This window comes from Trichechus manatus, unplaced genomic scaffold (assembly GCF_000243295.1).
Source record: "Trichechus manatus latirostris isolate Lorelei unplaced genomic scaffold, TriManLat1.0 scaffold00027, whole genome shotgun sequence".
In the NCBI taxonomy this organism is placed as follows: domain Eukaryota; kingdom Metazoa; phylum Chordata; class Mammalia; order Sirenia; family Trichechidae; genus Trichechus; species Trichechus manatus.
In genome coordinates this window covers 16,875,902-16,894,282 of record NW_004443963.1, presented here as the reverse complement: position 1 = coordinate 16,894,282, position 18,381 = coordinate 16,875,902, and the positions used below count along the sequence as shown (strand labels likewise).

The 18,381-nt window shown below is 35.9% G+C and overlaps 1 protein-coding gene across 2 annotated transcripts in view; it reads left to right on the top strand.

Moving 5' to 3' along the window:
- The window catches only part of DMC1 (DNA meiotic recombinase 1), a 51,240-nt gene that overhangs the window by 9,782 nt on the left and 23,077 nt on the right, over nt 1–18,381 (top strand). Inside the window, exons 4-7 of one of the 2 annotated variants that reach the window (XM_004373860.2) lie at nt 1,341–1,423; nt 8,453–8,505; nt 15,175–15,216; nt 16,345–16,417. In XM_004373860.2, the coding sequence (XP_004373917.1) occupies nt 1,341–1,423; nt 8,453–8,505; nt 15,175–15,216; nt 16,345–16,417 (251 nt within the window). The remainder of the gene's footprint in view (nt 1–1,340; nt 1,424–8,452; nt 8,506–15,174; nt 15,217–16,344; nt 16,418–18,381) is intronic. The other variant, XM_004373861.2, reaches the window with a different exon arrangement.

Genomic DNA, 18,381 nt, shown 5'->3' with positions numbered 1-18,381 from the left:
GTCTTAAAAGCCTGTGAGCAGCCATCTAAGATACTCCACTGGTCTCACCCCTTTGGGAGCAAGGGAGAATGAAGAGAACAAGATACAAGGAAAAGATTAGTCCAAAGGGCTAATGGACCACAGCTACCACAGCCTCCACCAGACTGAGTCCAGTACAGCTAGATGGTGCCCGGCTACCACCACTGACTGCTCTGACTGGGATCACAATCGAGGGTCCTGGACAGAGCTGAAAAAGGATGTAGAACGGAATTCTAACTCACAAAAAAAAAAGACCATATTTACTGGCCTGACAGACTGGAGAAACCCTGAGAGTATGGCCCCCGGACACCCTTTTAGCTCAGTGGTGAAGCCCCTCCCGAAGTTCACCGTTCAGCTGGGGATTGGACAGCCTCATAAAACAAAACAGGACTAATGAGGCACAGAAGTCCAGGAAGAAAGACTAGAAGGCAGGAGGGGATAGGAAAGCTGGTGATAGGGAACCCAAGGTTGAGAAGGGACAGTGTTCTCATGTCATGGGGGTGTTAACCATTGTCATAGGGCAATATGTGTACCAACTGTTTAATGAGAAACTATTTGTTCTACAAACCTTCATGTAAGGTACAAACAAAAAACGAAAAAAGAATTATCTATGTGAGATCAAATTGACAACAGCAACTCAAAATGTTTGATGGGAAGCCTAGGGGACAGTGAGTTAAGACAATGGTGATGGAATAATTTGGTAAAGGATAGTGGGAATAGCAGCACAACTGGAAGAATGTAATTGATGTCACTGAATAGTACATGTAGAAACTTTCAAAATGGTGTAACTTTGTCTATCTATATTTTCGCCAAAAAAGGTCCTCAAGGTCGAGAAGGGAAAGTGTTGACAAGTCGTGGGGTTGTTAACCGATGTCATAAAACATTATGTGTACTGACTGTTTAATGAGAAACTATTAGTTCTGTAAACCTTCATCTAAAGTACAATAAAAAAATTGAAAAAATACCATTTTGCTTTATTAAGCAAATTCATTCATAAATCATTAAATATATCTTATTTAATCTTTACAGCTACCATTATGAAAGAGTGTTATTATCCCCATTTTACCTACAAGGGGAAGCTGAAGTACAGAAATATTAATTACTTTACCCTCCATCATAAACTAATAAGTAGTGGAGGCATATTTTGAACTCAAGTAGGGTGGCTCCAGAGCCTGTGTTCTTAACCACGGTGTTGTGCTGTCTTCAAAGACAAATGAACTGTAGGTTTGACCCGACAGTCAAGTAAATAGTTTTTGGCAACATTTGAAATTAAAACCATCACCTTATACCTCTTCTGAACCTTCGTTTTTGTGTTTCTCTAGGAACCAGGATTCTTGACTGCATTTGAGTATAGTGAGAAGAGGAAGATGGTTTTCCATATCACCACTGGGAGCCAGGAATTTGAGTGTGTATCTCATATTATAACCACTTAGCGCAATCTTTGGAATACTGTATTTCTTTTACTCTATCTGGTTGCTATTTCTGCTAAAAATACTTCTTCTTTTGAAGTAGTTTTTCTTTTCCAAAAGGCAAACTGAAGCAAACAGAAATTCTAGACTACTTGTAGATACAGGATTAAATTTCTTATAAGAAGTTCAGACCCTAAATATAAGTAGTTTCAGAATCAGCTTGTATTAATTTATAAAGCATTTTTTAAAAATCAGTTTAATTTTTCATTTCCTTTCCTTCTCCATTGATAAAGGGAATTTCATTTCCTCTTTTGGTTTTACTTAAAAATCAGTTGTTTGATTGGATATTTTAGAAAAAATAATCCAGTGTTGTTTTTGCTCTTCAGCAGCAACATGTTTAACTTCTTTTTATTCACTATTTTATAATTCCTGAGACATAAGCATCATGTTCTCAACGCAAGTTGACTAGAATGTTTGTTTTTTCTTCCTTACCAGCAGAATTAGTATTTCCTAGATTAGAGTAGTACTCAAGAACAAATTGAATGAAAGCAGTATTTCCTAAGAGTATTCCTCAAAACACTGGCCTCCCAAGATACTCCAGGACAAAAGGATTTTATAGTTAAATATGCTTCCACTTCGATGTCTAATAGGCAGCTCAGACTTCACAAGTTCAAAATCAAACTTCTGATATTTCCCCAATATTTGCTCATCCCAAAGTCTCCCTTATCTCAGATCTCTCTTTTTTCCTAATCCTCACACCTAAAGCCTCGACATCATCCTCGACTTTTTTTTCCTTCTCTCCCACCTCAGCTCTAATCCGTTAGCAAATCTGACTGCTCTACCTTCAAAATATGTCCAAACGGAATAAACCACCCAGTTCCTTCAGCAAATAAATTGCAAGGAAAAAAAGAGAGAGAAGGGGCCTTTCACATAATCACAATATATGGACCTTATTTGGATCCTGACTCAAACATGCTATAAAAAATATGACATGTATAAAAGACAGTTGGAAAACTGAACATTTACTAGATAGCTGATATTAAGGAATTACTAATTTTTTAAGTGTGATAATGGCAATGTGGTTATATTAAAAATAAGAGTCCTCATCTTTTAGAGATACATACTAAAATATTTAGGATGAAATGATATGTTGTCTAGAATATGCTCAAAATAATGTGGAAAGAGAGGGAAGTGGATGGAGGTTTAGATGAAAAAAGATTAGCCATGAGCTGATAGTCGATGATTGCTGAAGGTGGATGACAGGCACATGATGGTTCATTATATGTTTTTTGTCTACTTTTATGTTGTAAATTTTCCATAATAAAAAGGTTAATATGCATATATGTTTACAAAGAGAGAGAAAGAGTGGGAAGGGAATATGAATTTGACTGTTTTTCACCATCTCCATTGTTACCTCCCTGGTCCAAACCACTTATTAGTATCTACCCTGGATAGTTATAACAACTTCTAAGTAATTTCTCTCCTTCAGATCTTGCCCCCTACTATTTATTCTTCACGAAGCAGATAGAATGATCCTTTTATAATATGCCAGATCATGACTTTGCCCTTACTGCTCCATCTGCCTGGAACACTCTTTCCTAATATATCTGCATGGCTTGATGTCACCTCTTTTCAGGTCTTTGCTAAAATGTCCACTTCTCAATAAGGCCTTCCCTGATTGCTGTCTTTGAAACTGTTGACTCCCCAACTCCATTCGCTACACTCCTTATCCTCTTTCTTGGCTTTATTTTTATCCATAGCATTTAATAACATCTGACCTACCACATATTTTACTTATTTATGTTTATTATTTGATGTCCCACCCTAATGTAAGCTCCATGAGATAAGGATTTCTGTCTCTTGTTCACTGCTTTATCCCAAGTGCATAGAAAAATGTGTAGCACAAACTAGGTGCTCTATAAATATTTCTTGAATGACTGAATGAATAAACAAATGTTGAATGAATAAGTTTGGGAAATACAGTATGTAGTAATACCCGCAAAAGCCAGAACCTGTGTAAGGCAGAAACCTGTCAGAGAAGGAAAATTCAAATATTTTACACTAATAGAGAGTGATAGAAAAGTGGTAACATTGTACCTGTCAAAGACTGAGACCCGGAAAATCAAGGCAGTCTCAATGAGTTCCAGCTCTCACAGGTTTCACTGTACAATGTATTATATATTCTCTTTTTTTTTTAATAAAAAAATTTTATTATGTTTTTGGTGAAAGTTTACGCAGCAAATTAGGTTCCCATTTAACAATTTCTACACAGTTTGTTCAGTGACATTGGTTACATTTTTCACAGTGTGTCAACTTTCTTATTATTTCCATTCTGGTTATTGTTTCTAGCACTCTAGTTTCCCTGCCCCCTTGCCTTTTCATCTTTGCTTTTGAGTAAATGTTGACCATTTGGTCTCATACAGATGATTTTTTGAAGGAGCACAGTTCTCACAGATGATATTGTTTATTTTATGAGCCAATCTGTTATTTAGCTAAAAGATGACCTCGTGGAATAGTTTTGGTTCAAGGTTTAAATAGTATCCCAGGGCAATAGTCTTGGGGAGTCCTTTAGTCTCAGTTGATCCAGTAAGTCTGGACTTTTTAAGAATTTGAGTTCTGTTCCACATTTTGCTCCCGTTCTATCAGGATCCATCTACAGGTAGTCCCCAACTTATGACAGAGTTCCGTTCCGATGGCACCATCGTAAGTCGGTTCTGACGTTAGTCGAGTACTTCCTTTTTTGTTTTTCAGTTTTCATTATTACTGCCTTTAATTATCAGTCTGTACAAATGCAGTCTTTATTTGTCTTTAGGGGTTGGAAACATTACATATAAACTTACAGATATATTTTAATATATACATACATAAAAAAGACACAAATCATAAAAATTTACTCTGATCATAAAGAGTTGGATGACATTGACATTTTGTCAGTTGCAGTAATAACTCCACTTGTGGAAGGTTCTGGATTGTCTGGATTATCCCTGGGAATGGGGATGGCACTTCTAGTCAGAACATCAGTATAAGTTGTCTGTATGGTCCTTTTATTTTTTTCTTCATATATTTCCCAGTAACATCTCACTGCTTCCCGAATCTGCCTGTCAACTTTAGCAAAGCCATCAGTGCTTGGGTCTACGTTTTCAAGCAACTGAAGCCCCTGATTTAGTTTAGAAAACTAAATCTATACAGCAGTGTTTTGAACAGTAAATCATAAAATTGAACATCTGCCAGTGAACATCTGAGAATGCTAACATCAACAAATTATGTGCAGCAACATTGTATGTAGTACAATTACTAACAATAAGATATACAAAACAAAAAAAAAAAGAGGGTTTTAAGTGCAGTTTGTTGTAACTCGAATACGTCATAAGTCAGGGACTACCTGTATTGTGTTCCTGATCAGAATGGTTGGTGCTGGTAGTTGGGCACCATCTAGCTCTTCAGGTCTCAGGGTAGATGAGGTCATGGTTCACGTAGACTATTAATCCTTTGGACTAGTTTCTTCTCTGAGTCTTTGGTTTCCTTCTTTCTCTTTTACTCTGGACGCTTAGAGACCAATAGTTGTATCTTAGATGGTTGCTTGCAAGTTTTTAAGACCCTAGATGCTACTCACCAAACTAGGACGTAGAACATAAACTTTACGTACTGTATTATGCCAATTGACCAAGCTGTCCCATGAGACTACAGTCCTAAGCCTTCAGACTCCATAAACCAGTCCTGCAAGGTGTTTGGTTAAGTCTAAGAAGTATCTGTGTTTGTGCCCCCATGTGCTTTATTGTTTATATAAATACATATGGATGCATACATACCTGCATATGGATACATCTATGTATGCCCACATATGTCACAGATATAGATACCTATGGAAACCCTGGTGGTGTAGTGGTTAAAAGCTATGGCTGCTAACCAAAAGGTCAGCAGTTTGAAACCACCAGGTGCGTCTTGGAAACCCTATGGGGCAGTTCTACTCTGTTCTATAGATAGGGTTGTTATGAGTCAGAATCGACTCGATGGCAATGGGTTTTTGGTTTTATACATATCCATATACTTGTACATATACATACAAACACATGTAACCACACTCCTGTTTTTCAGTTGTTATTGCACAGTTGTATATGTCATAGCATTTACCAAAAACATCATTTTTTCTTGCTTACTTCTTAGTGACATCATTTACATTGGTCAAGCTGTGCATACTTCACCGATATTGGGTTATATATATTCCTCTTGGAGAAATCCTGCAGTAAAACAAAACACCTATTAACCAGTGTTTTTCTAAATTTTTAAAATCACAGAAAGTTTTTTTTCAAGTATCAGCTAAGCTAAGGAACAGTCTTTGGGAAATCCTACTACAAGACAAATTGGTCAAAATCTGGTTATCAACAAAACAACTTGATTCAAATGACAACTCTGTATTCTCCAGTTGCTCTACCACATGGTGGTTTAACAACCATTGTGCTAGAGAAGTTATTACTGTCATTGTGAACTTTCTTGTTTCCTTGATGTTGGCTTTTGTGCACAAAATGATCACTCAGAAGCTAGATTTTTTTAAATGAATGTTTGATTCATTAAAATGTTATACATTTTTCCTTAAGTTTTAAGTACATTTATAAATCTAGCAAATTTTATGGGAGCTTTTATAACATGGTTAACTAAATTCTCTTAAACATTTTGAACTATGTTTGTAAATTTAATATATTTCCTTTTAAGAGCTTTATTTGTCTTATTGACAAGGAAAATCTTCCTAATTACCTAAATATCTTTTGTAGATCTAATAAATTATGCTTATTAGTATAGTAAGTCTTAGGCACTCTTAAATGTTCAAATAATGTTTATAAATTTAGCTAGTAACCTAAAAATTGCAGGTCTGTATCATTTAATCAATCAAAGGTAACCTGTTATTATAAAAGGCTTAATTCTCTTAAACTTTAGAAGTTCTTAGAATACCAAGTATGCACAATTATTCCCAAATTTAATTTAAAAATAGTAATCTGTGGGTTTGATTTGTGTCTCTGTTTATTTTTAAATCTCCTTAAATTTAAAAACACTATTTCTGTACTTAATTCTAAATTGTCCTTAGTTCTACAAAGGAAGCAATTATGTTATCCCAAATAATTTGGAGGTACCCTCCGAGGAAAATCTTTACAGCTGATTGAGGTTGCATATCAACTAGAAATTTTGTCTGGGAGATCCAGAGATATCGCCATTCAAGGTGATTTTTCTCAAGGAGGGACAAGTAAAGCCTCTTTATCCTTGCTTCCTGAAAGTGAAGAGGACTTGAAGCACCTACTGATGAAGATCAAAGACTACAGCCTTCAGTATGGATTCCACCTCAACATAAAGAAAACAAAAATCCTCACAACTGGACCAATAAGCAACATCATGATAAACGGAGAAAAGATTGAGGTGGTCAAGGATTTCATTTTACTTGGAACCACAATCAACCCCCATGGAAGGAGCAGTCAAGAAATTTGCATTGGGCAAATCTGCTGCAAAAGACCTCTTTAAAGTGTTGAAAAGCAAAGATGTCACCTTGAGGACTAAGGTGAGCCTGACTCAACCCATGGTGTTTTCAATCGCCTTATATGCATGCGAAAGCTGGATAATGAATAAGGAAACCCAAAGAAGAGTTGATCCCTTGAGTTGTGTTGTTGGCGAAGAATATTGAATATACCATGGACTGCCGAAAGAACAAACAAATCTGTCTTGGAAGAAGTACAACCAGAATGCCCCTTAGAAGCAAGGATGGCAAGACTACGTCTCACATACGTTGGACATGTTGTCAGGAGGGATCAGTCCCTGGAGAAGGACATAATGCTTAGTAAAGTAGAGGGTCAGCGAAAAAGAGGAAGACAGTAAATGAGATGAATTGACACAGTGGCTGCAACAATGGGCTCAAACATGGCAACAATTGTGAGGATGACACAGGACTGGGCAGCGTTTTGTTCTGTTGTGCATAGGGTCACTATGAGTGAGAAACAACTCGACGGCACCTAACAACAACACAGACATATAAAAACAACCAAACCTGTTGCTGTTGAGTCGATTCCAACTCATAGTGACCCTATAGGATCTCCAAATGTATGCCCTCCAGATGGAGTGATTTTTCAGCCCATGATCTTCAGATTCAAGTTACTCAGATCAGTATCTTGATTTTTCTTCTCTTCATTGAAGTCTACAAGCCTCACTAAGTTTTTGGATAACTTCTAACATTACTTTGACTTATATTTAAATTGTTCTCTTAAATTATGTAAATTTTATGTATTTTTATTGGATTTTCCATATGTCTTAAAAGGCTTTGTCTAATCTGTGATCATGTCCTAAAAGTCATATTAATGGAAACTACACAGGTGTTTAAAGTGCTTCTACCAGGACTTAGCACAGTTAACACAATATTTTTTGTATTTCATGAATGAACTCATGACTTAAATTTAGGTCTTTTCACATCAAGAACATTAAATACTCTAAAACACTGAGTTACCAATTAAATGTATGCTGTTAAAATCTCACAGTTACTCTTCTAACTGCTAACATTACCTGTAACATACTTTGAATATTTTCATACTCTGACATGTTCATCTAGAATTTGATGTATGTGAGATAAGCCAGTCATGATGGCAATCACTGGATTCTCCTAGTATCTGTTTTTCATATGTTTCTCAGTATATTAAAAAAATGGATATTTGATTGAATTCTGGAACCATAGTCCCAGCACAATATGAAAAGCCCATAAGACCATTTACTCAAACTCCAATTCAGTTCTAAAGAATAGTGAGACATAAGGCCTACATAACCTGTTTCCCGCTGATACTTGGACACAATAATAGCAGGGCTTATACCTTGTTGATTTATCAGCTTATACACAGTAGAATCTGGGTTCTGAACAGATAGAGTGCCATTTGTTCAGCCAAGAATTACCTGTTCATGTTAGATATATAGATACATATAGATAGGTACTAATGCTTTCTCCTTTCTTGATATCTCAGTTTCTGTGCCTGTTACTAACGCTTACTTTCTCTTTCTAGTAAGTTGCTAGGAGGTGGAATTGAAAGCATGGCAATCACAGAAGCTTTCGGAGGTAGGTGGAACCTTAATATTTTGTTACATGAAATCTATATATTTAAATAAACTATCAATAGTAAATTGTATCTGTTTTGGAATTTAGGATGAAATCTCAATTATTGTAATAAAGGATCAGTCTAGGCTACAATTAAAATATATATCAACATTAACAGATGGGTCTTATTGGCATTTTTCATCTTTTTTATCTCTGATTCCTGTAGGAGAGGATAAATTTTTTTTCTCTCATTTCTTCAAAAGGTAATTGATATTCTGTCAATTCCTGGAGCCTTGTTTTTCGCCAATGCCTTTAGTGCAGCTTGGACTTCTTCCTTCAGTACCATTGGTTCCTGATCATATGCTACCTCTTGAAATGGTTGAACGTCGAACAATTCTTTCTGGTATAATGATTCTGTGTATTCCTTCCATCTTCTTTTGATGCTTCCTGCATCGTTTAATATTTTCCGCATAGAATCCTTCACTATTGCAACTCAAGGCTTGAATTTTTTCTTCAGTTCTTTTAGCTTGAGGAATGCTGAGCACGTTCTTCCCTTTTGGTTTTCTATCTCCAGCTGTTTGCACATTTTATTATAATACTTTACTTTGTCTTCTCGAGCCACCCTTTGAAATCTTCTGTTCAGTTCTTTTACTTCATCATTTCTTCCTTTTGCTTTAGCTACTCCATGTTCAAGAGCAAGTTTCAGAGTCTCTTCTGACATCCATTTTGGTCTGTTTTTTCTTTCCTATCTTTTTAATGACCTCTTGCTTTCTTCTTGTATGATGTCCTTGATATCATTCCATAACTCGTCTAGTCTTCAATCATAAGTGTTCAACACATCAAATCTATTCTTGAGATGGTCTCTAAATTCAGGTGGGATATACTCAAAGTTGTCCTTTGGCTTTCATGGACTTGTTCTAATTTTCTTCAGTTTCAACTTGAGCTTGCATATGAGCAATTGATGGTCTGTTCTGCAGTAGGCCCCTGGCCTTATTCTGACTGATGATACCAAGCTTTTCCATCATCTCTTTCCACAGATGTAGTCAGTTTGATTCCTGTGTATTCCTTCTGGTGAGGTCCATGTATATAGTCGCCGTTTATGTTGGTGAAAAAAGATATTTGCAATGAAGAAGTCGTTAGTCTTGCAAAATTGTATCATCTGATATCTGGCATCATTTCTATCACCAAGGCCATATTTTCCAACTACCGATCCTTCTTTTTGTTTCCAACTTTCACATTCCAATCTCCAGTAATTATCAATGCATTCTAATTGCATGTTCAATCAATTTCAGGCTGCAGAAGCTGGTAAAAATTTTCAGTTTCTTCATCTTTGGCCTTAGTGGTTGGTGCATAAATTTGAATAATAGTTGTACTAACAGGTCTTCCTTGCAGGTGTATGGATATTATCCTATCACTGACAGCATTGTACTTCAGGATAGATCTTCAAATGTTCTTTTTGACGATGAATGCAATGCCATTCCTTTTCAAGTTGTAATTCCCAGCATAGCAGACCATATGATTGTCCAATTCAGAATGGCCAATACCAGTCCATTTCAGCTCACTAATGCCTAGGATATCAATGTTTATGCATTCCATTTCATTTTTGATGAGTTCCAATTTTCCTAGATTCATACTTTGTACATTCCACATTCTGATTATTAATAGATGACAATACTAATATACATATATATAATAGTTTGATATTAGTATTGTCATATCATTTGGTTCTAAGTATTTTTTAATTCCCATGGTGATTTCTTCTTTGATCCATGAGTTATTTAGAAGTTTGTTTTTTTTTTAATTTCCAAATCTATGGGAATTTTTAATTTATCTTTTTGTTACTGATTTTGCTGGGGTTAGTGATAGTGTTCCCTGTGTATTTGAGAAAAACATGTATGTATTCTCTAATTGCTGGGTGCAGAATTACATATGCATATTTATTAGTTTAAGCTTGTTAGTTCTATGTCTTTAATGATTTTGTCTTCTTTACATATCAGTAATTGAGAGAGGGTGGCTATATCAATTTCTTTTTGTCATATTATCAACTTCTGCTTTATATGTTTTGAGTCTCTTTTATTTGGTGAGTTCAACTTCAGAATTGTAATTTCTTCCTGGTAAACTGAGTTTTTTCTTTTTTTAATCATAAATTAACCCTCCTATACCTAATGAACCTTTTGTCTTAAAGTCTATTTTGTCTGATAATAATAAATGAAGCCAGCTGTAAGTTAATATTTGCCCGGTACGTCTTTTTCTATGCTTTGACTTTCAACTTATCAATCGTATGCTTTAGGTGTGTCTCTTGTAAACAGCATATGTTGTCATGTGCCGAGTGGATTTTCAACTCAGATTTTTAAATCTAATCTGACAGTCTGTCTTTTAATTAGTGAATGTAATCTGTTTATATTTATTGTGATTATTAATACATTTGGACTTTTCTAGTCCCTTACTTTTTGATTTCTATTTGTCCTACTGTGCTTCTTACCCATTTTTTGGATTGATTGAGGTTTTTGTTGTTGTATTTGCTGTTTGTTTGTTTCTTTAGATGTAATAGTTCTTATCCTTTCTTCTCTCTCTTGTTTCAAATATACACTCTCAATTTTTCTTTTTAGTGTTCATTCTTGAAATTTTACCATACGTATTTTTTAACAACTTTATTGAAATATAATTTCGATACCATAAAATCCACCTTTTTAAAGGATACAATTCAGGGGTTTTTAGTATAGTCACAGAGTTGTGCTACCATCATAACTAATTCCAGAATATTTTCATCACCCAAAAAAGAAATCACATACACATTAGCAGTCACTCCCCATTTCCTCCTAATCTTTCCCCAGCGCTAGGCAACCAACCAGTAATCTACTTTCTGTTTCTAAAGATTTAACCTCTTCTGGAAATTTCATATTAATAGAATCATACAAAACGTGGTCTTTTGTGACTGGCTTCTTTCACTTAGCATAACATTTTCGAGGTTCATCGTGTTGTAGCATATATCATAATAGATATTTAAAGTTAAACAATGTCTTAAACTTCTTAAATAATATAATGTATTTAGAACTCTGCCCTTCAGATTTACATGATATTGTTCAATATTTTGTTGTTGCTGTTGTTAGTTGCCATCAGGTCGATTTCAACTCATGGTGACCCCATGTGTGCAGAGTTGAACTGCTCCATAGGGTTTTCAAGGCTGTGACCTTTCAGAAACAGATAACCGGGCCTGTCTTCCAAGGTGCTTCTGCGTGGCTTCAAACCACCAACCTTTCGGCTACTAGTCACTTAACCATTTGTGCCACCCAGGGACTCCCTGTCCAATATTTTAATTCTTCCTTTTTCTTTATGAAAAAAAGGAAAAAGAAACCAATTTTTTGTTTTGGAGAATTTCCTATGTACAGAAAAACAGAAATCATAATATAGTGAACTCCTAGGTACCCCATCACCCAGACTCAACAATCATCAATCCATAGCCAATATTGACCAGTTGACATCCATTTCATCCCATTCACATTATTTGAAGCAAATCCCAGACATTTCATCCATAAACATTTGGTATATATCTCAAAAATATAGAGCTCTTTTTAAAAACATAACCTCAATACAACATACCTACTGTGGTTGAGTCAATTCTGACTAATAGTGACCGTATACCAAAAACTAAACCAAACCCATTGCTGTTGAGTCGATTCTGACTCATAGCAACCCTATAGGACAGAGTAACTACCCCATAGGGTTTCCAAGGAATGGCTGGTGGATTCGAATTGCTGACCTTTTGGTTAGCAGCAGAACTCTTAACTACTACGCCACCAGAGCTCCAGTAGGACAGAGTAAACCCTGTAGGACAGAGTAAAACTGCCCCATAGGGTTTCCAAGGCTGTAATTCTTTACAGAAGCAGACTGGTAGATGTTTCTCCCTCAGAGAGGCTAGAATTGTCTAACCTTTTGGTTAGCGGCTGAGCGCTTTAACCACTGCGCCACCAGGGCTCCAATACAACATACCTCAAACAATGAACAATTCCTTAATATCTTCAAATATCAAGTCAGTGCTTAAATTTCCAATTGTTTCATGTCATTCTTTTTTTAGAGTTTATTTGAATCAAAAACCAAATAAGGTCTATATTTTGCAGTTAATTTATATATCTTTTAAATCACTTTGATGTATAACTTCCCCCTTCACCTCTCTCTTTCTCTCTATCTCTTTTATTTTCTTGCAGTCTGTTTGTTGAGAAAACTGGATTGTTTGTCCTGTAGTGTTTCCCATAGTCTGGATTTTTCTGATTACATGACTGCGGTGTCATTTAACATGTTCCTGTCTTCATATTTTTTATAAATTAGTAGTTGGATCTAGAAATGTGATCAGATTTAGGTTTCCTTTTCTTCTTAACCTTACCAATTAAGCATTATTATATATTATCATCATTATTTCTTTACTGGTAACGTTTGTTTGGATTCTGACACATTTTTACCATTTTATTTGCTCACCTTCCCTTCTTATACTGCAGTATTATTCTAGGATCATTTTCCTTTTTTTTGTTTGGAAAGGTTTAAAAAGTTTCTTAGTAGCAAACTCTCTTAGTTTTTACTTACCTGAAATTGTCTTTATTTCATTCTTGTTCTTGAAAGATAATTTTGCTAGGTAGACAATTCTAGTTAGCTAGATAGTTATTCTAGATAGCTATTTTTCTCTCAGAGCTAAGATGATATTATTCTACTTTGAATATTCATTGTTGCTGTTGAAAAGTCTACTTTCATTTTGTAAAAACAGCTTAGGGGCAGTATCTGACCTTCTCCAACCCCACAAGGGGGAAGGAGAACCAAGATCAATAGCGTAAGGCTGACTCCTATGAGGTGCAGGCCAGGCAAGCCTCCTCTCTCTGCCATCTTTACTAATTGTAACACCAACTGTCCCTCACACAGCACTTTCTACTTCTCTGCTGGGTTTGATAACTCATTGCAATGGCCACACAGAACTCACAGACGATACTCAAAATTATGGGGTTTATTAGGGAAGTAACAGTTACAGTTCAGGCTCAGAAACACTCAGGATACAGTTCTTCCATCAGGATAGCCTCTTCCCAGCTGCGCTCGCAGGCACGCCTCTCCCTGGCCCTCAGTCTCTGCCCAAAGGCACTCGGCTTTCTCTCCATTGGCGGGAAAGCCCATCTTGCTGTCTTCTGCTGCCAGGTCTCTGCTGCTGGGTCTCTCCTACTGGTCTTACCTTCCTTGGTGCTGGTGGGCTCCTCCTCCTGCTCTGGAATTGGCTCTCTTTTAAGGCAAAACTGACCAATCCCCTTGGTGGGCAACAATTACCCAATCACACAATCACATTGATGGAAGTTACAAAACTCATGGCTAGAAAGGCCACACACAATATTAATCATACCACACATTTTAATTGTTATTCCAGTTCAGGTAACCTGTCCTTTCTCTCTGGCTACTTTATTTTGATCTTGCTGTGCTGCACTTTCACTGATGATATATATCTCAGCATGGATTTCTTTTTTTAAATCCTGTTTGGGATATATGATGCTTATTAGACCTATACCAAAAAAAAAAAAAAGTTGAGGTCGAGTCGATTCCGACTCATATCGACCCTATAGGACAGAGTAGAACTCTCCCATATGGTTTCCAAGTAGTGGCTGGTGGATTCGAACGGCTGACCTTTTGGTTAGCAGCCAAACGCTTAATCACTGCGCCATTAGACCTATGGAGCTGTGTTTTTTAGCAGTTCTGGAAATTTTACCACCATTACCTGTTTATATGTGGCCTGTCCTTCAATTTCTCTATTCTTTCTGGGTTTCCTGTTAGACCTCTGTTATACTATCTCATTATGGCTTCAATATCTCTTAAGTTCTTTTTTATGTTTTTCATCTCCATTTCTGTTTATGCTACGTTCTGAGTAATTTCTTCATCTAAATCTTCTAGTTCATTATTTCTCTTTTCAACTGTGTCTATTTAATCCATCAATTGAGTTTTGTATTTCAATAATTATATTTTTCATTTCTAGGCATTCCACTTACCTTTTTCAAGAACCATTAGTTAATTCCTAACTAAACTATGTAATCCCTTTATTTAAAAAATCGTTTTTGTGATTTTATCCTATTTTTTTAAATCAGTTCACACATAATTATGTTACTGCATCAGACAATCCCAGTATTTTCAGTCCTTGGGAACTATACCTGGTTTTTGTTATTTCTGTTGACTCTCAGTCTTAGTGAATTATCTTATAGTATATTTATTGATTTTTGTAGCTTATTGCTTAATTTTAATCTGTGGGAGTTCAATAGGCCTAAATTGGTGAGTGAAGAAGTTTTCCTCCAGAGGGAATTTGCTTTTGCTGCTAACCATCTAAGACTATTTCAGCTTGCCTTTGGGATTTCAGTTTAGTAGGGGCATCTGGGGCTCTCCTTCCCAAGGTGAGGTCTTAAACTTTAATTTATATGACGATTCCTGAGGAACACTTGGTTTACATTAATTTGTATCCAAAGGGCAGTTCTATGAAAGAATACCTTAAATTTAGTTTTTACTACTGGTATTCATACATATGGAATCCATTTATGACATGAGAGGTACCTTATAAGTGAGATTTGGCAGTTGGAAAAGAAAATCAGCAATATTCTAAGGCCATGTTTTATTTTTATAAAAATATCTAAAAATCAACTATGCATGCTTTTTTATTATTTTCTCTATATTTCACAGAATTTCGTACTGGAAAAACCCAACTCTCTCATACTCTCTGTGGTAAGGATACATAGCAACCACAATAATAATTACAATAGCAATAATCATAGCTGTCATTTACCAGACATCTGCTATGTGCCTGGTACTTCATATAATCTCAGGTGATCTGAACAAACTTTCAGTGAAACTAAAGTTCAGAGAGGTTAAGTAAACTGTCCATGGTTACACAGATAGATACCAGAGCTGGTCTTTGTGTAATGTTGGAGGTGATGTTGCATATGCTAGACTATGAACACAAGTGGAAATATGGAGGAGATATATGGGTATATGCGTGTTGGAGGGGAGAGGGATCCATTGTCTCAGTTTTTCCCGTTCCTTCTTTTCTATATCCTTTTTACAAGAATGCCACAAAATCTGCTGACTCCTAGAATCCCTTACTTTCCGTGGATTAAAATTGGCCCTAAGAACAACTTAAAAACAAATTTTTTTAAACCAAGTAAACAAAAGTATCTGATTTTTCACAAAGATGCTACTCTGTGTTTCTTTGACCCAAGGAGAAGGAGTATGGCAAAGTGGTTAGGAAGGGGATTCTGTAATCAAAATGCCTGGTTCCAGTCTTGGCTCTACAATGAATAGCTGTGTGACCTTGGGCAAGTTGCTTTACCTCTTTAATTTTTCCCATCAGTAAAATAAGATTAGTAATAATGCCAAATCTTAGAGTTATTTTGAAAAGTAAATAAAATAATGCATGTACCTGATCCAAAGTAACTCCTTAGTAAAGTCAATGCATTTTTGAAATTTGACATACATTGAAAAGTTGCTTAAATGACTTATATAGCACCAATTATATTTGTGATTATTTCTTACAGGCAGAAAGTTAGTAATATTTAAATTCTACTTCCATTCTTAGGGAGAACTAACTTTCGTGAATCTCTTTCATTGTAAGAGATATTGAAATCCTTCATTGAATTACTACTGTGCTGGCAGAATACTTATAATTTCACCACTGAAATTCACCACCGTAATATGATAATTCAGCATGCTGTTTAGAAACCAAAGGATCATGATTTTTTGCTAAATTCACTAAAGAGTAGCAACCAGCATAAATCCCATGTTAATTTATGTATTCATTTTTACAAAGTTTATTCACTCCTATTAATATTAATTAATGTTTTAATTGCTCCCTAGTGACAGCTCAACTTCCAGGAGCAGGTGGCTACCAAGGAGGAAAGATCATCTTCATTGATACAGAAAATACTTTGTAACCTTTTTATTTAAACAAGTTGCTAGCGCAGTAGTGATATAGTAGTGTTACTACAAAGGAAGGACTGTTTGAAATATATCATTCTTGTAATCTTCCCGTAAACCAACAATGATGAGGCACAACAAGGGGAAAATAATTACTGGTCAAGTTCTCAACTCATTTTTTATTTCATAAAGTTTCACTTTTCCAAATGGGTTTGGTGTAAAATTGACAAAAGGAATACCTGAGATTAAATTATATCTTATTCATGTTTTTTAATAGACCTTATATTTTAGAGCAAGGAGCCCTGGTGGTGTGCAGTTAAGTGCTCAGCTGCTAGCCGAGAGGTTGGAGGTTTGAACACACCCAGTGGCTCCATGGAAGAAAGACCTGGCAATCTGTTTCCGTAAAGATTACAGCCTAGAAAACCCTATCAGGCAGTTCTACTTTGTCACATGGGGTCATTATGAGTCAAAAATCAACTCTAAGGCATTCACCACCAACAACATATTTTAAAGCAGTTTTTGATTTACAGAAAATTTATGCAGAAAGTACAGTATTCCCATATACTCCCTCTCGCTACACGTTGTTTCTCCTAACAACACCTTGCATTCTTGTGGCACATTTGTTATAATCGATGGACCAATGTTGATACATTATTATTTACTAAGATCTACAGTTCATATTAGGGTTCACTCTTTGTGTTTTACAGTTCTATGGGTTTTGACAAATACATAATGTCATGTGTCCACCTTTACAGTATCATGCAGAATAGTTTCACTGCCCTAAAAATGCCCTGTGCCCTACCTATTCATCCCTTACAACTCCCTGAACCCCTGGCAACCACTGATCATTTGACTGTCTCTATAGTTTTGCCTTTTCCAGAATGTCAGATAGCTGGAATTGTACATTATGTGGTTTGTTTAGTCTGGCTTCTTTCACTTTTCATTTAAAGTTCCTCTGTATTTTAGTTATCTTCAATCCTCTTATTTCTCCGAAGATTTTGCTTAATAGTTAGAAGATTTTTTTACTTACTCAAATTCATGGCCTTAAATAAAAGGGAAGATATGAAGCAAAGAGCAAAAGTGCAGAAGAGAAGTGAGCAGAACCTGTTTAGATAACAGAATAGAGGTTTAAGTAAAGTGTAAGGTATTCCTAGAATGCAAGGCTGGAAAGGTGATTTGGGTCTTAGACATGAAGGGCTTTGAAACCAGATGGTAGGTGTAAATTGAATACTTTTGCAATATTCTAGACAACTAATGAGAACCTAATCTAGGTTGGAAGCGGTAGGAATAAAAAGCAAAGGACCAGAAATATTAGGAAGGAAAATTGAGAAGACTTGATGATAGTATTTGGTAGACAAGGAAGAGATGTGAGAAACCTCTCTCAGATTTTTTGTCTAGATAGATACTGGGAGAATAGTGATGCTAATGACAGAATTGGGAAGTTCCTATTTCAGAGAAAAGGTGATGTTTCATTTTAATGTGTTGAATTTGAGGTACAGCAGACATCCAATGACAGTTAGAAATGTTGGACTCAGCTTCTGAAAGGGTAGGTCCATAGGAATGGATGAAATAGCCAGGGAGGAAGAGAGCTTACCAGAAAAAAGAGAGGAGAACCAAGAACATAACTTTGGGGTATGCCTATGTTTAGGAAGAGGGAACAAAAAGAGGAACCCACAGAGGCAGAAGAAGTAGGACATCGGGTTGTAGAAGACAAGCAAAAGGAAAGCTTCAAGAAGAAAAGGGTGGTCAGAAATAGAGATGTTGAAGGTTTGAAGGTACAGACTGAGAAACATCACTGAAGTTGGAAATTAAAAATTTAAGAGAGCAATTGTGGTAGGGTGAGATGATAGAAGCTTGTTACACACAAGCATTAAGGAAGTTAGGCACTAAGTAGCTGACCAATGAGTGGAAGAAGAAATATATTAGTTTGAGGAGGTATCAGGTTCAGAGGAAAGGGAAGACCATTCACAATCTACC